Source organism: Podarcis melisellensis, assembly GCF_964234715.1.
Source record: "Podarcis melisellensis genome assembly, chromosome: 13".
NCBI lineage: Eukaryota > Metazoa > Chordata > Lepidosauria > Squamata > Lacertidae > Podarcis > Podarcis melisellensis.
In genome coordinates, this window is record NC_138545.1 from 8,026,507 (window position 1) to 8,047,550 (window position 21,044).

A 21,044-nucleotide genomic window follows, 5' to 3' on the forward strand; every position below is an offset into this window, starting at 1 on the left:
TTGGCTCAACCTTATTCCACAGCTTGCCATTGCTAGGAAGGAATGGGAAACAGTATGGATGGTAAAGGGGGACTTCTGCATCCTGGTGCCTGTTGGTCTTCATTTAATGGAACATGAATGAGGCAACTGAAGATGTGTTTGTCTTTGTCATAGCCAAGCATTCCTCCCCGTGGGTTTGAGAGAGAAGGAAGAATATATAGTGTAAGGATGACTTATTCCTTCAAATGGGGAACTTGTTTCTGTCCTCATTCTCCCCCTAGCTCCCACTAGCCAAAAATCAATGGCAGAGGATGCTTCCAGGGTCCTTAATCTAAATGAGGTGTAATGGCCGCCCAATGGCCATCAGTATTGGAGGGATGCTTTTAGAATAGGATGCAGAGATTCAAGAGAAGCAGCACTTCTGTGTGCCTCCCATCATTTATTTGATCCTGTAAGTGATTGCTGCTCTCCATATTGGTGGCGGAAGATTTGAACTGGCCAAAGAGAATGTAGTCCACAGATGTGTATCTGTGTCAACAGTTTCAACGTAGCTTTCACCCTCAAAAACTAATGATTACAAAAGTGTTACTACTTTGTAGTAATGGATGAGATTACTACTTATGTCACTAGAGCTCGAGATTCTTTCATCAGCAAGAGTCTTGATGAATTAAGTGATTTATGAACTGTTTATTTAATGCTCTGTTTCTAAAGTTATAGATTAACTGTGGAACTTTGTTGCTAGATATGCACCCGAGTGTCTTCAAGAGAACCCCTCAATGTCATCCATTGACATGTGGGAGACTACCTTGGTGGTGGTGGTTGCGATCATTATCATCATTGATGTAAGGTATTGGCTATTTGCTACTTGATAAACTTGTACTGTGGGGAACCCAAATGGAAGCGATGCCTTGCTATCACCCAGTCACATGATTATTTATATGTACACGTTTTGCTATTGCCTTCAGCCTTTTGTTTTAAATTCTCAGTCAAAAATCAAGATAAACTGAATCAGCTTTTGCAGACCGACTGAACTTAAGTCCACAACATGTTGTGCATTATATGTGTAGCCTCAGATATTCATATATTTTGCACCAGTATGTCAATATTAAAATGACGGATCTCATCAAATACCTTGCGTGTGTGTTTCAAATGCTCTCTGAAATCACTCTTAGTGACTTCTTCACCAAGTATCAAGTGTGGATATAGGTGGTTGCTTGTGAACACCCAGTGAATGATGCATCCCCTTGCTCATATCATTTTTTTAAAAAAAGTTGTACAGGGCAACTCCTGCATGTACAGAGTGTTTTCCTTCTGTTTTTAAGATGCCAGGGGGAGGCTGAGTTGAGAATGACTCTAAATTACACAATGCTGGAGCTGGAAAATCAATGTCATTAGCTATAAGAATAGGTGGCACCTAACTTTCTTAACCTGCTATTTTCCACCCCAGATGTAGGGATAGAACAATTTAGAAGAAGGAGTTGTTGGGATGTTTATTTTAATAGGGAGATGAAGAGATGGAATAAAAAGCTAGGGGATCAAAGATCAAGGCAGTCAGTGGCAGGAGTTTGGGAGGGGAAGTACGATTGCAATGTCAGTACTTGCAGTGCAAACTCTCACATTTCATTCAACTTCTGACAATCTCATGCTTACAGCACCCACATAATAGCTAAAATGGTTGCTGTGGGTAGAATTTCCAGAGAAGCTTTATTTCCCATTGTATTCAAATGGGAGTTAGGTGTCTCATTCCATGCTTGCGCAACTGAGGGTTAATATTAACGGTCATATCAACATTTCCCACAAGAAGCCAGGTTTTCTTTCATTGTTTGAAAAAAATCAATTCTTTATTGCAAACTATTTATTTCTTCCAAAAGATGTGGTCAGTTAACATTTTAACATTTGAGACACATCTTTCCTTAGAATCAAACCCCAATTTTCAACTGAAGAATCAATAATGAAGCAGGAAGAGACACAAGGAGGAAACAGATTCTGGTGGTAATGGGAGCATGGAGAGAAACTATTAGTTGCAAGTTGTGGCCGTATCGGAGAGCACTAAGGAGACGTTGACAACAGTTGGTTTACCCGTGTTCTTGTCCACAGTCTTCTGAGTGCTGTTCATGGGCAGCGCCTCATGTCCCACGACACAAGTGTAACGATCTCCATGACTCCAGTCACTTTCACTGATGTACAATATGCTATAGGCGAAGAACTTTCCTTGTGTCTTGGGCTCTTCTTTGGGTTCACTGACATAGAAATCTGCAGAATTCACTGGCTGATCATTGTGGAGCCACTGCAGAAAGATACCTTTGGGGGAGAAACCTTTCACTAGGCAAGTGAGGGTGGCTGTTTCTCGCAGAGCTAGTTCTTCTGAGGTAGGGGGAAGGACATAGACGGCTGGGCTAGATTGGGGGCCATCTGGAAGGTGAAAAAAGAAGAAAAGGAATGAAGAGACAATCAAATGTGCATTCCTTATCATTTTTACCCACAATTCCTTTTGTTTCATGAGACCTGACTTAACCTTTGGCCTCTCGGATATATAGGCTTGGCTGTTTTGAGAGAGACAGGGCACTTTAAGTACCAGAGTGAAGCCTTTCAAAAAGGGAACTGGGCAAGTCAGATTGGCGAGGCAGCAAAATGGATCAAGTCCTAGTTTTGATGCAACAGCCGTTTATGGACCAGAAATGGACCTAGTTTTTACTGAACGGTTGGATCACATGGTTCTCCCTAAAGTATAGGAGGCAATGCTAAGAAGATTGACACTGCTGATACTAGAGTAGGACACCTTGCACTAGAGCAAGGTGAGAATACAGGTTCCATCTGACAGCAGAGGAGTGTGGACTGAAGTTCGCTACATGGCCTTCATCAAGTCATAGTCACTCAGGTTGGCATAGTTCAATGGTTCATAACGGTAAGAGTTCCAAAAGCAGCTGTCAAAATAATAAGTAAGGAAAGTGTCCACTGGGATACCCGTATAGGAGCTCATAGGCTCTAGCAGCTACTGAAGTAAGGGCATCATTGAATACCCTGAAGGAGTTTTTTTGAAGGCCGCTGACTTTCTACCAAATTTCTCTTCAGGTGGTGACTATTCTGAGGGCAGATGAGGAGCCTGACAGATCTAGGGATCTGTGAAAACAAGCAACACTAATGTGTAATCTTTCCATGGGATGAAGTAAAACAGGTACCTACCATTAAACTTTTTCAAAGTTTTGTCGATAGGTTCAGGAAGTAAGCCTGGGAAATTAACTTTGCACGTGAACATTTCATCGCTGTCCCACTCTGTGGCACACACGGTTGCTGTAGCATCAATGTAAGCAAGCCCGTTAGCCTGATCTTCTGGCTTTCCAAGTTCGGTCTTCAGTAGTGTTTGGTCAGATTCTTTTGTCCAGGTAACATTCAGTGCCGAAAGATCCTGTTCAAGGGGTACGTTTGAAATTCTGCAGGTCAGCTTGGCTAACTTGGTCTGGAAGATGTCAGCGAAGGATGGTGGGATTGCTTCCACACGGACATCCTCGTTACAAGAAATGTCACCTGAAGAATCACATGAGATAAGTGAGAACAAGGTTTGGTTCCACTGTAATTAAGACAACAGAACACACCAGTGTTCCATACACTGTTGGCAATCAATGCTTTAAACACCCAACTTACTTCAAAGTCTCCTTCCTCATGCCCAAATCAAATTCTCTTAACCTTTGCTGAATACTGGCTATATATAATGTGTGGCTTGACCCTAAGATCAACTGGGAATTTCCTCTCACTACCTGTGTACTATGTTCTGCAGGAAAGAACTTGTAGAAATGAGCTCTTGTGTGTTCCACAAGATGGACTTCATTACTTTGGGGACCCACCAAAGCTGAGAATCTTTTGAGAAAAGCTACAGGATAGGGCTTTCAGAATTATGGCACGGCCCTTTTAAATAGCAAATTTGAGCTAGGAGATTTTACATTTGTAGAACAATATCAACATGGGTCTTTAGCATAGAGGAGAATATTTCATACATTGATATCAGAATATGGATGAACTGAGATCTCACCCAACATGGAAATCATTGTTTCTCTCCCCTCCTAATCATTATGGGTGTATGCTGAAGGATACAGGTTTTTTGTTTTTTAAATAGGGTTGCATTGAGCAGTGGAACTGGGACTGGAGATAGATTATTCTTATTCTGAATGGTCAGATTTCTCATAAAAGAACAGTGAAGCTCACCTTGACAAAAAGAGTTCTTGTTGATCTTGAGTGTGTCATTGAAGTCCTTGCCATTCACCACACAAGAGAAGGTGATGTCACTGAGCCAGTCTCTCTTGGTGACTATGAGTTCACTCTTTATGCTGTAACCACTGCCCTCTCGGATTGGCTGGGTGGTGGTGAAGCCAGAGTCAAGTACCTGTCCCTTCTTCAGCCACTGAAGTGTGTACTTGCTGGAGGGAAGGTTAACTACGCTGCAGGTGATGGTGGCATTCAGGTAACTGCCAAAAAAGGCTTGAATGGGTGGTGCACGTACAGACATCTCAGGTTTTGGCGGTTCGATTGGTGTTTCTACTCGAGAAAGAGGGGGAATTGCAAGAAAGAATGAATTATGGCAGGTGGGTACAACACTCTCAACAGAAAAAATGTAAATGTGTAAGGACTGGAGTTACATATACGTGTATATTCAGCTGTATTTAGGAATACATGTTCACATGATTGTCTTCTAACTGTATTGTGATGCATACTGGAGAAACATGTTTGCATTCTTTTGACTCAATGGGAAGCAGGGCTTCATTTGAGTCAAGGCTAAGCTGGGCTGAGCCTTCAGAGTTACATCACAGCACTGGAGCAAATGGAAGGAATGTGCATTGCTGGGCATGTGCAGAGCACATTTCCCATGCTACAAGTGAGGCATATCCTACTCAGCTAGGACAGAGGATGCAGCTTTGATCTCCTCTTTTAGAAACATATCAGCACCTCTGAAAGTATGTGCCACAATAGACAGCCTCTGACTACTTGTGTCTAATCTTTTGAAGACGGCCTGTGTTGTTATGTTGGATATGCTGAACAAGACGAGACAAATACATTCACTTACCGCAGCCACGGATCACTCGTATCACTGCGTTTCCAGAAGGGTGGTCAGCCTTGCAGTAAAATGGATCATAATTTGTCCAATCAGCAGATGGGACAAGTGCCTGGGAACTTGCGGTGTAAGTCCCACTGGAGCCGAGTACTGAAGGAAACTTCTTGGACGTGATTGTACTGTCGCTGACATTGTTCTTATTGTTCCAGGAGAAAGTGACTGAGTCAGGAAGGAAATTCTTGGCCAAGCACCCGATGGTGACCTTTTCACTGCCCTCGCTCCCAGGAGAAGCAATGAGAGGGAAAAGAGATGGGGCAGCTGAGGGAACTGAGGGAGAAGAAAAGCAGAAGGATGGAGGGTTTTTGGAAGGTGTTAAAAGTTCAGCTGGGGTTAACTAACTGAAAGGAAGCGAACCGTTGCATTGTTGGGAAGGAGAGACAAGGGTATCAAACATGAGTATAAGTGTGTTATTGGATGGATGGTTGTATTGTGGAGGTGATTTTCAACACAAAACCAACATTTTGGATGTATTTGTGTTTAACCCCATTCTGCATGAAATATACCCAGTCTTCTCCTTCCTTCTCTTTGTAAGTAGAATTCCCTTTCTCCTAGTTCTCAGCCATAACGTATAGCTAGTGTAGGGTGTTTAAGAACCTGAGCTATGTACTTGGGAGTCTAGTCAGTCCAGACATACATGACCTTAGCCTCATCACTCTGGACCACTTCAGAAACAATATTGTTGTAAGAATTGCACAGTTAATGAACATACAGCACCTGGCGAAAGTGTATAAATATGTACAGCATTGTTACTGAATAGCATCAGCTGGAGAAACACACTGTCTAATATTCCCCTTTCATCACTGATGAATAACCACTGGCCAAAGCTCTGAAAAGAAATGTTGGTCATGCTTCTCTATAATAACCATCAGAAAGGCTATTTACTCTCAGTGAAGGAGCAAGAACCACCAGAAAAGCTGTTTCATTATGTCCATTATCCAGCGGTCCATGCTAGGAACCATTTTTATAACAACCATAAAGCACAACCCTATCCTTGTCTACTCAAAGGTAAGTCCCACTGAATATAATGGGCCGTATAAGTGCATATAAAAGTAAGAGCATATAAAATCTAAGCAGAAATGAGCTGGCAGCGAGGAGAATGCAACTGGAGTAGAAACATTGTGAGGCTGTTCGTTTTGCTTTCTGTGGAGTTCACATCTGGCTTATTCTGTTGTACAGTATTTGCTTCATTACAACACTTCTAGAGAGTCAGCTGCACCCTCTGAAATGGTCACATTTTTTTAAAAAGTGGGCAATGTCAGGCGCGGTAAAATGGAATGAAGATTTCAAGATTTCGAGGAGCACACAGACTTTCTTGCAAAATCACGAGCCATTTCATATTCTGATTACCGTTCAACACTGCTATGTTATACAGTACCCTTCCATACCAGAACCGCATAACCAGCAAAAGAATCAAAATGATTTTTGTAAAAGGAAACCCAATCACTTCAAAGAAAGCTAATTCAACAGAAATACGACATCTTTCATTGTACTACACTTATTGACACCATGAATATCCTTAGCTATATCTAATGCAGTAAGCCCTTGACCCTTTTTAAACCATCAAAGGGAATCTGCACTGTGTTGCAGGTTAATATTTCTGACACCAATGAGCACCCCCCCCCCATATAAAGCACAAAGCAATGGTTAAATAGTGATTATTCCCTGGCTAAACTCGGAACTATTTCAGATGGGTTGTCATAGCTTTTTGCTCTGCACCAACGAAGGGCAGAGCAGCAGCCATAGGCACCCTGACCTGTTTCTTCATTCGGCAACTAGAATCTGTGAGACTAAAACACATACATAGTTATGGTTGCCAACTGACCAGGAAAACTGCTCTGCTCTTCTCCTGTGCGTTTAGCAGCAACTTGATGCGCGGAAATCAGCAGGTGACCTTTGTCACAGCAGGGATGTCAGCGTATCAGACTGCTGTTAAGGGTGCAGCTACTCTGGACTGTTGAAATGGCGGCAACGGTGCCCAAACGAAACAAGTGATATACAATTGAGTACAGCTATGCTGAATGAGAGAGACCTGAACTCCATTCCAATACAATAACTGTATCTAATGCAATCTCAAGTCTGAAGCTGCCCAGGATGCAACATGGGTCATCCATGGCTGGTTCAGTAGCTGTCTTGATTGCACATTATGAAGCTTATAATTTTTCAGCTAGTCTTGCACTAGGCAAGCCAAATGGGTTGCAAAAACTATGTTGGGCTGGAAATTTGCAGGTTTGTGGACACTGGAAAGGAGGCACCTTTCCCTTCCCCACCAGCCATCCTAAGCAGTATAGAATGGGGAGACTTGCGTGCCTTCCTACCCAGAGCTGGGCATGGGAGAGCCAGGAGGAAGCTGGCTGAGCCACTAACCTCCCCACAAATGGTGCTGAGATATGCCTCTCAAATGTCCCCCACCTGGCTCCTGATGCTTGCAATCACTTGGGGATTAGGCTGAGCGGCTCCTTCCATGTTTCTCAAAGACACGGCTGAGCTGTGTGGTTTGAATACCTTCAAATGGAGTGCCAGGTTTTAGGGAGGCAGGCAGAGGTAGGCGAGGTGGAGACAAATTGCTTACCTCAAAGCCTTTCTAAAACCTGGACTAAACTGAAGTTCCCAGCCCCTATTGAACAAAGGAGGCTGAATTATACCGAGTCAGACCATTGGGTTCATCTAACACAGTACTGTCCGCATTGCCTGGTAGCAGCTCTCCAGGATTTGTGCCATCCCTTGAGCTACGGCTCTTTCCATGGGCTCGTGTATGAGGTTCTTAAAACAGCTGGGAGAAATTATTTGCTCTCCTCAACTTGTCTCAAATCTGCTTCTGAGTTAGCAAGCTTTCTGTCTCCCGGTTAAGTGTTAAGCTTCAGGGTGGCTAGGCTGGGGACACAGTTGCTTTTTCCAGCCTTCTCAAAGCTTGTGTCACACAGCTCTCAACAGGGAACCATGCAATTCTTTCAGCTGAGTATATGCACTCGGGGAGGACAGGGTGAAGGAGCCAGCCCTCCCCAAGCCAGTGCTGATCTTGGAGGTTTGCAAGGCTCCTAGCTGAGAATCAAGCTTCGTAGAAATCCCTGTTGCATCTCCAACCCTCTTATATAGCTCTGAAAAACTCACCTCCTAGGTGAGAGGTGGGCTTTGGAGAAGCAAGGGGGCTGCTGGTGCTTTCCCCATCATTTTGATCCTGCACCATAGCTATAGCTGCTGGAAATCTGAGAAGCTTACCTGCATCACAGCTCAACGCTGGGCTTCCACGAAATTAGGGAATGCCAAAAATTGCCCCCATCACAGAAGCCAGAAATGAAGGCAAACCAACTCAGCTCTTGCCTAGCTAAGCCCTGGGCTCCAGAGAGAGCCCAGCTGCCTCTCTGTCCCAACTCCAGCTGCTATAGCACTGGAAATATTTCTTATCTCAGGGCTGAGCGGTGAGCTTCAGAGAAGCTGGAGCTTTGCCCATCAGCCACCCAGTTTTTCCTCAGCTGAGCACTCAGCTTCAGAAAGACTCTGGGTACTCCTCCAACTCAGCTAGAACTGCTATAGATCTCCATGCTTGCATGTACCGGTAGTTCTCTTTCCAACAACCTAAGGGGCTTCCGAAAGCTTCCCCCATCATTCTCAGATCCAGAGCTGATCAGCAAGCCCTCCAAGCCGTTCCCCAGTTGAGCCATCAGCTTCAGAGAGATTCTCACTTTTTCCTCTGCACTTGCTATTGCTGCTATGGATTGGAAAAGCTTGCATAAGAAAAAGCTAGGGGCTTTTTGACACTATTTCCAAAACTGTATGTCAGCAGGAAAACGCACAGCTCTCTCTCAGCTCAGCGCTGGGCTTCAGAGAGACCCTGGTTTGCTCCTTGGTCCTCATCTCTGGCTGCCATTGATCTGAAAAGTTTGCAGGTCCCCCAGAGGAGCAGTCAAGGGAGCTAGGCGGTTGCCAGATCCCCTGCCGCAATCATTCTGAAAGCTGCAGACAAGTTGGGAGCCATCCAGCTCTTTCTCAGCAGAACACTGGGCTTCAGGCTGTGGCTGGCTGGTCTCTCTGCCCTAGGTTCAGCTGCTATCAGTCTAAAACTGAAACAGATTTGAGACACGGTTTGCATGGATCCCAGCTCAGTGCTGGGCTTCAATGCAAGCCAGTGGGTCTCGAGAGTTTCCCACATAGTTCCCAAGCCCATAAATCCAAGGGGAACAATGGAGCTTTCTCCTAGCTGAGCATTTGGTTATAGAGAGAATCTGTTTGTTTGCTCCCCCAGCTTTGCTACAGCTGCCAGAGGCAGGAGAGGCTTACATTCATCTCAAATGAGTCTTAGGCTTCAGAGACGTTAGTTAACTACCAGGAGCTTTCCCCATCATTTCCAAAGCCAGAGCTGAGGGGTGAAACTGTCCAGCTCTTAGCCAGCAAAGCACTGGGCTACAGAGAGACTCCAATTACATCCCCAACCCAGCTACAGCTTTGGATAACCCAGGGAGCTGCTGGAACCTTCCCTATCATTCTCAAGAGTCCCAGCAGAGTCCTGAGCCACTCAGCCCTGCCCTGGGTAAGTGCTGGCCCCAGTTGTCGCTGCTGTAGCTCTGTTGAAATTTCCTAGCTCCTAGCTGGGCAGTGGGCTTCAGAAAACTAGGTGGGTGCGGCTGCTGCTGCTTTGCCCACCATTCCCAGAGACACAGTTGAACAGCAAGCCATCCAGCTCTTTCGCAACTGAGTACTGGGCTTTAGTTTGCCCTTTTAGCCTCAGCTGTAGCTGCTACAGCTCCAAAAATATTTCCTAGCTCCTAGCCAAGCGGTCGGCTTCAGATAAACTAAGTGACTGCCGGTGCTTTCCTTGCCATTTTGGAAGCTGTAGCTGAGCACAGAGCCACTCCTCAACCCAGTGCTGGGCTTCAGGTTGCCCTCCCTGCCACAGCTGTAGCTGCTATAGCTCTGAAGATATTAACAAGCTCCTAGCTGACCGGTGCGCTTAAGATAAGCTAGGGAGGTTGCTTGAATGTTCCCATCATTCTCGGAGCTGCAGCTCAGCACCGAGCTGCCCAGCTCTTCCCTGGCTGTGCACTGGGCTCAAGGCTGCTGTCCCAGCCCTATCTTTAGCTACTATAGCTCTGAAAAGGTTTCCTAGTTCCTAGCTGAGCTGTGGATGACCGAGGGAGCTGCTGGAACCTTCCCTATCATTCTCAAGAGCAGCAGCACAGTACTGAGACACCCAGCCCTGCCCTGGCTAAGCAGTGGGCTTTCGGTTGCCCTCTCTGCCCCAGCAGTAGCTGCTATAGCCCTGAAAGATTCCAAGCTCCTCAGAGAAGCTAGGGAGCTGCTGGAACCTTTCCTATCATTCTCAAGAGCTACAGCTCTGCACAGAGCTATCATGCACTTCCCTGGCTAAGCAGTGGGCTTTAGGTTGCCCTCCCTGCCCTAGCTGTAGCTGCCCTAGCTCTGAAAACATTTTCTAGCTTCTAGCCGAGTGGTGGGCTTCAGAGAAGCTAGGGATTTTGTTGGAACGTTCCCACCATTCTCAGAGGCACAGCTAAGCACTGAGCTGCCCAGCTCTTCCCTGGCTGTGCACTGGGCTCAAGGCTGCTGTCCCAGCCCTAGCTTTAGCTGCTATAGCTCTGAAAAGGTTCCCTAGTTCCTAGGTGAGCTGTGGATGACCGAGGGAGCTGTTGGAACCTTCCCTATCATTCTCAAGAGTAACAGCACAGTACTGAGCCACCCAGCCCTGCCCTGGCTAAGCAGTGGGCTTTCGGTTGCCCTCTCTGCCCCAGCAGTAGCTGCTATAGCCCTGAAAGGTTCCTAGCTCCTAGCTAAACTGTGGGCTTCAGAGAAGCTAGGGAGCTGCTGGAACCTTCCTATCATTCTCAAGAGCTACAGCTCAGCACAGAGCTATCCTGCACTTCCCTGGCTAAACAGTGGGCTTTAGGCTGCCCTTCCAGCCTCAACTGCAGCTACTGTAACTCTGAAAACATTTTCTAGCTCCTAGCCGAGTGGTGGGCTTCCGAGAAGCTAGCGGTTTTGCTGGAACATTCCCACCATTCTCAGAGGTACTGTCCAGCTCTTCGCTGGTTGTGCACAGGGCTCAAGGCTGCTGTCCCAGCCCTAGCTTTAGCTGCTATAGCTCTGAAAAGGCTTCCTAGCTCCTACTCACTCGGTGGGCTTCAGATAAGCTAGGAGGCTGTTGCAGTGTTCTCAGAGACACAGCTGAGCACCGAGCCATCCAGCTGGTGCCTGGCTAAGGGCACTAGCTAGGTTGCCCTCCCTGCCCCAGCTGTAGCTGCTATAGGTCTGAAAATATTTCATAGCTCCTAGCCGTAGACCACCGCTCAGTGGTCATCAGAGAAGCTAGGGGGCTGCTGGTGCTTTCCCCGATATGTTCCAAGCTGCCGCTGGTCACAGAGCTACCCAGCTGTTCCCTTGCTAAGTTCTGGGGTTTAGGTTGCCTCCCTACACTAGCTGAAGCTACTATAGGGATCAAAACTGTTGGAGCTCTGTGAGGCTCGTGTGCTTCCCAGTTCAGTGATGGGCTTTGGAGAAGCTAGGAGAGTGCCATAACACCCCCCTTGCCTTGCTACCAAAGCCACAGCTCAGCAGAGAGTCCTCCAGCTTTGCCTGGCTGAGCTATTGGCTTCAGCAAGGTTCAGGTTGCCCCTCAACCTCCTGCTACAGCTGCTAGAGATCTGAAAGGCTTGCATGCATTCCAGCTCAGTAGCTTATCCAACTTGGATAAGCTAAGGGATCTCCGGAGCGATTCCCTCCATCGCTCCCAAAGCTGCATCTGAGTCTGAAACTCTTCCCTAGCTAGGTACTGAGCCTCAAAGAGATACTCCTTGCTGCCCTGCCCCAGCTAGGGCCACTATGGTTCTGAAAGATTTGATGCCTGCTGACTGAGGATGCTGGGTGGGTCTAGTTGACCACCCAGGCACTCCAGAACTAGTAGTACGTTGGGTAAAAGGTTGGATACCACTTCACTGAGCATGGGATGCCAAACATCCCAATCAGCTGGGAAAACTACTGTTAAATACACCCAAGTAAAGCCTTGTATTGATCCTCATATTACAAATTTAGAAATCATGCCAGTTAGAGATGTGGGAAAATCCCTACATGATTATTCACTGTTAAATAAATTAATAGTCTAGCAGTGGTTTGCTATTGTAAGCTTTCCTGAGTTAGCCTGATATAAACTCTGATAATTAAAAAATAATTCCATTTGTCGGTCAAAATTCCAGTTAAGTCTATCACTTATCTGAATCAATCAAACAAATGAAAACTACTACAAAGAGAGGTGGAAGTTTCAATCAAAAGCAGAAATATACTCTACAGAGATAAACTATCTTAAAACCCTGACCGCATAGGACAAAACAAATCCAGTTAAAACAGAAAAACCCATAAAAATTACTTAGAAAAACCAAAAAAAACCAACAATAAATTATAATTCCCTGCCACAAATTCATTCACTCTTAAAATCTGTGTCTCATTATTTCACAAAAATAAGCAACAGAAGAGAACACTATTAAAATATCCCAATATATTTTCATGTAAATTGTTAATAAATGTTAAATTTGTTCAAAATAGATAAAAATAATAATTGACATATTCTAAATTGTAGTAAAATAATAATAATCAAATAAAATGTTGAAAAAAGAGGAATAAAGTATTTTTATCTTACCATTTAAATGTATGATTTCTACACGTAAAAGATTCACAAACTTCTAGACTCCAGAACCAATTGCTTACGGAACAGACATTCATCTTTTTTCTTTAAACCAAAAAATGCTAAATCTGGGTTATTTTTTGTGGGGAAAACAGAGATCTTTCAGAGACAGGTGTTATTCTGTTGTTTTCGAAACATTCAGGGCTATTTTCCACCATGTGAAACCACTGTGGGTGCTAGAAACTCCATGAAATGGAACGCAAGGTCTTAAAATAAATCAAAACAGAGAAACGAATCTTTGGCCACCTGTTGTCTTAATCTGCCCCCCCCCCCGCCAATGTTCCTGTTTAGTAATCGGCCATTTTCTTTTCACAAAAAAAGAAAAGAATACATCCAACCCTTCAAAATCTTTTCTTGATTGTGCTAATTATTTTAGATTCTGATGCATATTAATCAGCACTCCCATTAATTTCACAGTGCAAGACCATCAGGAGTAAGATTCAATTTGCTCAAAGGCTTAATCTGAGCCGGGAGCCAAAGAAACATAAATTCAATTGCAGAATTCGGCCTCTGAATTAGTTAAACAAACAAACAAACAAAAGACTAGTAAGTCTCTAAGCATGTTCAAAGTACCTTGCCCTCACCACTGAGGAAAGCTAAGCAGAACCCATAGGTTGGTAAGAGTTTAATTTAGAGAGAATAAAAGGAGGCAGATAAAGAAATAACAGTGGCATATTAAAGATGTCTCAAGTTTGTTGTGAAGTGAATTTTAGGGGAGAAACTACTTCACCTGATGCACACAAGGACTTTATTGATCTGGCAAAGTAGGATTTTCCCTCTGAAATTCATTCCGCAACACTTATTTACTCTTTAAAGTGTCACAGGACTTTGTCTATAACTGCAACCTAGTATTATGCTTGATTGAAAGATAGATAGACAGAGAATAATAAGATGGGATGAATCCTGAACGACTGAAGGGTAGACAGAAAAAAATGAACAAATTAAAGAATAAACAAACGGGAGGGAACTACTGAGAAAGAGTGGATAGACAGATTTCTAAATTATGCATTTGTTATAAGAATGCAGTTCTATTTGTCCATTTAAACTTTTGATCCACTAAAGAATAGAATTAGACACTACCAAGGCACAAATATTCCCCCACATCTTAAATATGACACATATAATTGCAGCTTTTAAGTTCCTTTAAGGCTTTCAAAATGCACTGGAGATTGACAAAACCAAGCAACCCAAAGATAAATCTCATCTGCTCAGTTATGAATGAAATTAGTTCTGAATTAGAAAAAATATTGATTTACCTGAACTAACGGTGACAAAGGTCCCAGGTCCCCAGTAGTCGAATCCATAGTACACACTAACACAATTGTCTGGAGATACTGTATTCAACAAACTGTCCCCTCAGCTCAGTTCTTCGGTAATGTCTTAGAAGGAGTCTAACCGATTCTGATTCTAACAAAATTTCTTCTCATATATTCTCCTATGTTACCCCAGTCTTTTTGCAAGTGCAACCTTTCTAGACTATTGCAATTGTGTAGCGGACATAGTAAAACATTTTCAGGGAAAGCGTAAAAATATAATTGTAGGGATGGAGAAAAGACTGTAGCAGAGTAATTTTGGTCTTTGGTTTACAAGCTATATGGAAGACAAAGTATTAAATTCTCACTGAAATAGACCCCAGTAAATCCAAAGAAAGTTGCCTTCGGCAATCAGTGTTTACAAGGAAGATCATTGCAAAGAAGTACATGAGAGAAATAAATATTTTTACCTGTTGTAACAGTGACGAAGGTGCCTGGTCCCCAGTGATCAAACCAGTTGTCACATTGGAATATGTTTATGGGGAGAGGCTGCAAAAACTTTTTTTGATCGATCGACTGTTTTTGAATTGCTGAATAATCTTGTCTACTCAATTACTCCAAATGGGTATGCACCTCTATGTACACTTACTTGGTAGTAAGACACATAGAATTCTGTGGCACTTACATCCAAGTAAACATGCATAGGACAAGCCTGTGAGATTTACTTTGCGGTATAAGATTTTTCAGAACATGGGTAGGGGGGAAAAAGTCTAAGCCTATTTTAAATCTCAATCCTAAATACACATATTGGAAGTAAATTCCACACATTTAAATGAAAGGTATATTTTCTAAGTAAGCGAGTTTGAGATAGCAGTTTATATAAGAAAAGAATAATTATCTTTCCAGACCGGACCAAGGGTCCATCCGTTCCAGAACTTGACCAGACATTCTTATTTCTCTGGAACGGTCTCATTAAACTGAATTGGACTTCCCTGGAGTCCTGCAAGACTCCCTCAATTCCCAGAACATGCCCCACAACAGGAACACTTGAGTTTCAAAAACATAAAGAACGGGAATGACTAACATTTCAAAGACATCACTTAAAAAATAGGAACAAACTCTGCATTTAAAAAATACAGGTGAGAAAATGAATTAAAATCATACCTGAAGTGACATAGACCATGGTCCCTTGTCCCCAGTGGTCGAAGTAGTCACAGTGCCCCAACTCTTTCTATCCCATGCACAAAAACCTAATATGGAATGCTTCTGTTCTTTGCAACCCGCAAAACTATCCCTTAAATGATAGTTTTAATGCACACTCAATATAAATATGGGGGTTTTAATTGGCTTAAGATGCAGAACATAATTAAATCTGGATTGTTCAAGACAACTGAATACTTTAAGAAAAACAACAAAGAGCTTCTCGGCACTGTAAAGAGAGGAAAGCTTTGTAGTCGCAAAAGCTTTTTTAGACTTTGTGGCTTTTGCCACCGTAAATTTTCATTTCTAAGCCTGCAGAGGACTCTCTGTTGTTTTCGTTATGCGAAACTACTGTAGTTACCCATCCAGCATAAGATGTTTTAAAGAAAAGGTTGTGAAATTTAAACATATACATTTCTAACTTTTAGAAGGCATTTCTCTGAAGCCCCTGTTTTGTTATTAACTTAGTTTGGGTCATGAGCTGGACTGATGCATAATTAAGATATCTATTTTGGTTTAAAGAGATTATTCTGGCATAACTAGGTTGAGAAAGGCAGTCAGTTTGAGGTACCAGGCTGTTTTTATACTCAACAGTCACTTTGGAAAAAAAGATAGAAAAATCACACACAACTAGACAGAAGGAAAACATTGATTTTAACTTACCACTGCTCACTGTAACCAGGGTGCCTTGTCCCCATATGTCAAAAGCATAGTAGTCACAGTGATACTAATTCCTGCCTTCAATGACTAAAAACCTAGTGGTCTCAAAGCTCAAGATGCCAGAGGTCACATCTCCTATGTTGTCCTCCCATTATATATTATATTTATTTACACAACTATATTTCCCTTCTGTTTTAATTGAAACTGAATTTTCTCTTGCCATAAAGAGACAGAAAACACCTACTACTCCACCTTGCATTTAGGACATATTTTTTTTAACCCAGTAAAGATCTTATTGTAAAATATAATAGCTACTTAAGTCAAAGGGAAACACAGAATAGAAAATCCTTACCTGGAGATACCATCACCATGGTCCCTGGACCCCAATAATCAAAGGCAGCATAGTAATCACATTGATTAACCTGCCAGTGTTGTGCGAACAAAAACTAAACAATACTTTCCTGTTGCCAAGACTTTAAATGGAATAGTATTTGACATTCTCTCCGACATCTGTCTATCTAGATTTATTGACTCATTTAAATATTTGCCAAGTTTATGACTATGATTTTTTTTAAATCTTGTATTCCTGGGACCTATGGAACATTTTTAGTTACAGCTAAACAAATATAGTTAGGTTTGATCCAAAGCATAACCCAGTATAAGGATCTATGGCTTTGGGGTCAACCTTAACTTTTAAAGAATGAACATTGCAATCAAACAGATTGAAATAAGTAATGATATGTATGATTTACCTGAAGTGACGGTCACTAGGGTCCCTTGGCCCCAGTGAGTGAAGTAGGCATAGTAACACAGCACATAATTCTCTACTGAGAGGTGTGCAAAATCCTAAATAGAAATTGCTAAAGTATATTCCCCCCTTTACCTGCTGAGACCGTGACGAGGTTTCCTGGGCCCCAGGTGTCAAAATAACTAAAAATTTCATTGAATATTAGCTATCCACTAAGTGGTCCAAGTTCAGCCTGATCAGCATACTAACAATATACAGGATTTTTACATCAAGCTAAGACAGCGGTCATGCTTATATTTCATTTCTTCTTGAGTACACACACACACACACACACACACACAAAATCAAGATCAAACACTTTTGCTTGCACTGTAGATAGAATTAAGCTGTGGCACTAGAGAAGTGAGACTTCCCATGGGCATGAGACATATTTTCCCTAGAGCTTAGAAAACCCATAAAACAGCAACAGAAGAATGAACCAACCCTGGTAATGGAAGAATAAAAAAAAAATCCAAGCAGCTTTTCTAAGGACAGAAATAATAAGGGCTTTTTGTTCTTACCTGTAGTGACAGTGACTTGGGTCCCTGTTCCCCAGTATCTCAAGTCATCACACTGGTTAGATCTCTTTCTTAAGATGCACAAGAAGTTGACCCACCCGCTTTATGCAGAGAATTAGGGGGCTTTCAAGATTAAATGTATTCCCACACTCAGTGGTTTCGGCCCTCAAATACTGATATGTGAACAAAGTCCTAATGACTTTTGGAGAATTTACCCATAAGGAAGAATGTTTAGATGTGAGGCTTAGGCTTCCATCTTTTCAATAAAAAACTATTAATTATACATGCTTATAATAATTTAATTCACTGGCACTCCTAATAAATAAATGGAAATTCTCACATTTTGCCCAGGATAGGCTGTAATCCAGACTCCAAACTATTCTGCCACAGCCCTGCTGACAAGAATCAGATACTCTAGCTTGCATTGAATAGGTTCTGAACTGCAGCATTTATCTATGGAATCTCACAAAGAATTCTATTCCTTAAAATAAAAAAAGCATTGTAGCTCTCGAAAGAAAACAAATGAAACAATTGACTCCTATTCCTTATGAACCTTTGACAGTAAATTGGGTTTGACGGCGACCTATTTCTCCAGAATTTAAGAGAACAGACAGAAAGTGATCTGCTGAGGCAGTGATCTGCCTCAAACATTTGAGAGATAACAAAAATATTACCTGAAGTGACAATCAGCTGAGTTCCAGGTCCCCAGACATCGAAGTACCAGTTGCACACAGATTGTTCTAACTAGCAACTTGGCACAGAAACTTCATTCTGCTTGGACCTTTTAGCAACACTATTTTGGTCTAATGAAGAAATGCCCCACCCACACATTTTGGCTTCAAAACAATTTTCTAGATCTGTTTTCAGCCTTTCCTATGGTTAATTTCAAACTAAGCCACGTAGAAGACCAGCAATGTTTTTCACAATCACAAAAAAATATTAGACAACATAAAAAGTCCTCTGACCCGCCACTTGTTTTTTCAGAATTAACTGAGCATTAACTGAGACTTAGGCATTTACAAATGGTCAGATGTTTGTGCATTTCACTGGTGAGAAAAGTATTCAAAGAAATCTCTTAGAGATGGTTAGCCAAACAGATGTCTCAGCAGTGAAACAGACATACATTTTAAGCAATGTCTGAACAAATTTTGAGGTGTAGGTCTTGGTGAAGTTCTGCACAAAGGAACATTGGAAGAAGCCCTTAGTTGTCACTGTCTCAAAACAATTGCATTTCATATGACACAGATATACTGAGATAATGAAAAAAAAAGGTTACAAAATAAGTGAGTAAGAGTAGGAAAAGCTTTTTACCTGATGTTACGATCACCATGGTTCCTTGGCCCCAATAATCAAACGGGTAGCACATTAGGGTTGTTTTGTACTTCCTCTCCACAAAAACCACTTAGGAACCGACATACCTTCGCAACAATCTCTCTTTAATTTTTATATTTTATTTCATTATAGATGGAAGTAATTTGGCCTGAAAATTGTCTGCAGAGTGCTTCCAAAAACTTCAGGAAGACTGCCACCAAGTAGGAAATTTCAGGAATGAATTCACTGAAAGACTTTCCAGCTGGGTGGGAAATTTTAAAGCCTTTCTAGACCATTGCAATGTCTATTGGCCTCACCAATATATTGGGCAGGTATTTATTACTCATAAACTATGATCTGTCTATATATGGCAGAAGTGGGGAACACTATAAAGCCTTTTCCTAATAATTGGCATAGCACTGATTATTCCAAAATGCCTTGGATCTTTCCTCCCTTTTCTATCTAAAGAAGTCCAAATTTTTAATATTAACCTGGGCCGTATTTGACTGTTTGAGCTTCTCTCTATATTACAAAGTAATGAAGGACAGAAAGCTAAGCTGATGATCAACATGAACACCCCTAACCTGGGAAAACAACCTAGATCTTAAGAACTATACGAGTGAATAACATTTCAACCTTTGTTTAGTGACTTAAAAGCATGCAGTTTCAAAGCCAGGGGCAGTCAGCGATAATTGCAATGAAATTCATGCAACTGAAAACTCATGCAAAGCCTTCTCAAAAAATAACAAGACATTCTGTGGAACTGATGTGCAGTGGCTTACCTGATGTGACGGTTACCAGGGCGCCTGGTCCCCAGCTGTCAAAAGCACCCCAGTCACACAGTAAATCTCTCCCCTCGGGAATACGTGCAAAAATGCACCCACTAGTGCAAGTGGCTGCTTCTTCTTCAAGACCCTGGTCAGATCTAGCTGTGTCCCGACACATGAGGAACAGGCGGTAATTTTTCTGACAGTTATTTATCAATGCCCCTTGTCCGAATATGGGTTCTGTGGCATCTAAGCCATATTCCACCAACACATAACAATAGCAACAATGAAAGCAGCAAACAAGCACTAATTTAGGACCTAGGAAGTTGCTACAGTACATCCCATTCTGTGATGCTGTGGCTAATTTTGTGTCTATGTGTGCAAAAAAGCAGCCTATGTTAATCTGTGAAGTTGCAAAGAGTAAAAGGAAGATTTTTGTCTTACCAGAAGTAACGGTGACTGCAGTCCCTTGTCCCCAGTAGTCAAAAGCATCATAGTAGCACAGTTGTATCACTCCTAACAGGATGTCTGCAAATACTGTTTTCTTAGTTTGAATTTGTGGGTGAAGCTCACCATGAAGGCAGAGCTTTTTTGAGTAGATAATGTGCATTATCTTGATGGACCTTTAAAGCTCCAAAACAAGGCTGCAATACACCATGCCAAGAATAAGCCTTGCTAACTTACTTCTGAGTAGAAGTGCACAGGATTGCATTCTACTGTACATAGTGCATCTTGGCAAACCGATGTCTGTTGTAAGGATGCCCAGCCTTTCAGATTGCTGACCAGAGTACTTTGGAACTCTCAAAATACTTTTCTAGAGCAACCTTCATGAAGCTGAGGAAAAGCTGTTGGTGGGTGCTCAAGAGACCGGAGAGTGATGATTAACCAGCTACTACAATTTTCTGTAGGTTGCACATCAGCTAAATCTAACAGGAGATCCATGATCAGATCTTCCATGGTTTTTCCACCTCTCTCTGGCGGCCCTACTCTTTTTCTGAGGAAAATGCCCTCCTCCCCAAGCTGCCATTTGCTCTGAAAACGAGAACTTTGGCCACATGTTTCAGACACATTTGGACACCAAAAAATTCCATCTCTTTATAAACACAAATTGACTCCCTTCATGCCTCCAGTTCCCCCAGCCCTCCAATCCTAGTTAGCTGACTTCCTTGGCTAGTCAAAATATCTTGGCAGTCTTTATCATGATAGTCTGATTTGAGTCGATAAATATAATTAACAATGTACTGTACTTGGCACCAGTGGTTAGAGAATTATATGTAGATTGATTTACCTGTTAGCTGATGTAACAAATGGCATTTCCTTAATACAGCAGTTTGTCAAAAACACGGCTTGTTTGCATTGAAATGGTATTTCGCAAAGATTCTAGGTAATAATCTCTAAGAAATTCTTGGAAAGTGTGGCAGAGAGAAAGGGGAAATGATTGTGTGTGTGTGTGAAGTTGGCAGATAAATAAGGATCCAGGTGGGGGGACATGAGAGCTGCAGGTATCACTGAGTCAATAACTGTGGTAGCACAGATCATAACTCTGTAAAGGAGAGGCTCAATGAGACCACCTTTGACCGATCAACAAATGATCGTTGTGGAGTTACTTTAGAAAGCAGAAGAGAACACCACTGCATGGCACAGCAAAAAGTTTCTTGCCATTAACCACAAACATTTTTTCAAAAAACCAACATCTCTAAGAAACATCTGGGCATAGTCTGATATAGATACAGCTTAAAAGAGCCAGACCACAGACTTTATCTAGAATCTATCATGCTTCC

General features: G+C 42.5%; 1 protein-coding gene, 1 long non-coding RNA gene and 1 gene segment (V, D, J or C); 1 reads left to right on the plus strand and 2 right to left on the minus strand.

Annotated features, from left to right (window-relative positions):
- LOC309355683 (uncharacterized protein) overlaps positions 1 to 21,044 on the minus strand; it is a 282,572-nt gene that overhangs the window by 26,285 nt on the left and 235,243 nt on the right. The window contains exon 3 of one of the 2 annotated variants that reach the window (XM_081886700.1): positions 17,860 to 17,929. In XM_081886700.1, coding sequence (XP_081742826.1) covers positions 17,860 to 17,929 — 70 coding nt within the window. Of the gene's footprint in view, positions 1 to 12,722; positions 14,013 to 17,859; positions 17,930 to 21,044 lie in introns of those variants that run through there. The other variant, XM_081886702.1, reaches the window with a different exon arrangement.
- On the minus strand, positions 1,817 to 15,245 carry LOC309355741 (Ig mu chain C region secreted form-like). The segment is given in 5 exons: positions 15,185 to 15,245; positions 5,036 to 5,350; positions 4,180 to 4,509; positions 3,163 to 3,504; positions 1,817 to 2,391 (listed from the first exon to the last, which is right to left on the minus strand).
- On the plus strand, positions 4,417 to 5,602 carry LOC309355909. The gene is made up of 2 exons (XR_014162608.1): positions 4,417 to 4,556; positions 5,233 to 5,602. It is a non-coding gene; the product is annotated as an uncharacterized lncRNA (long non-coding RNA).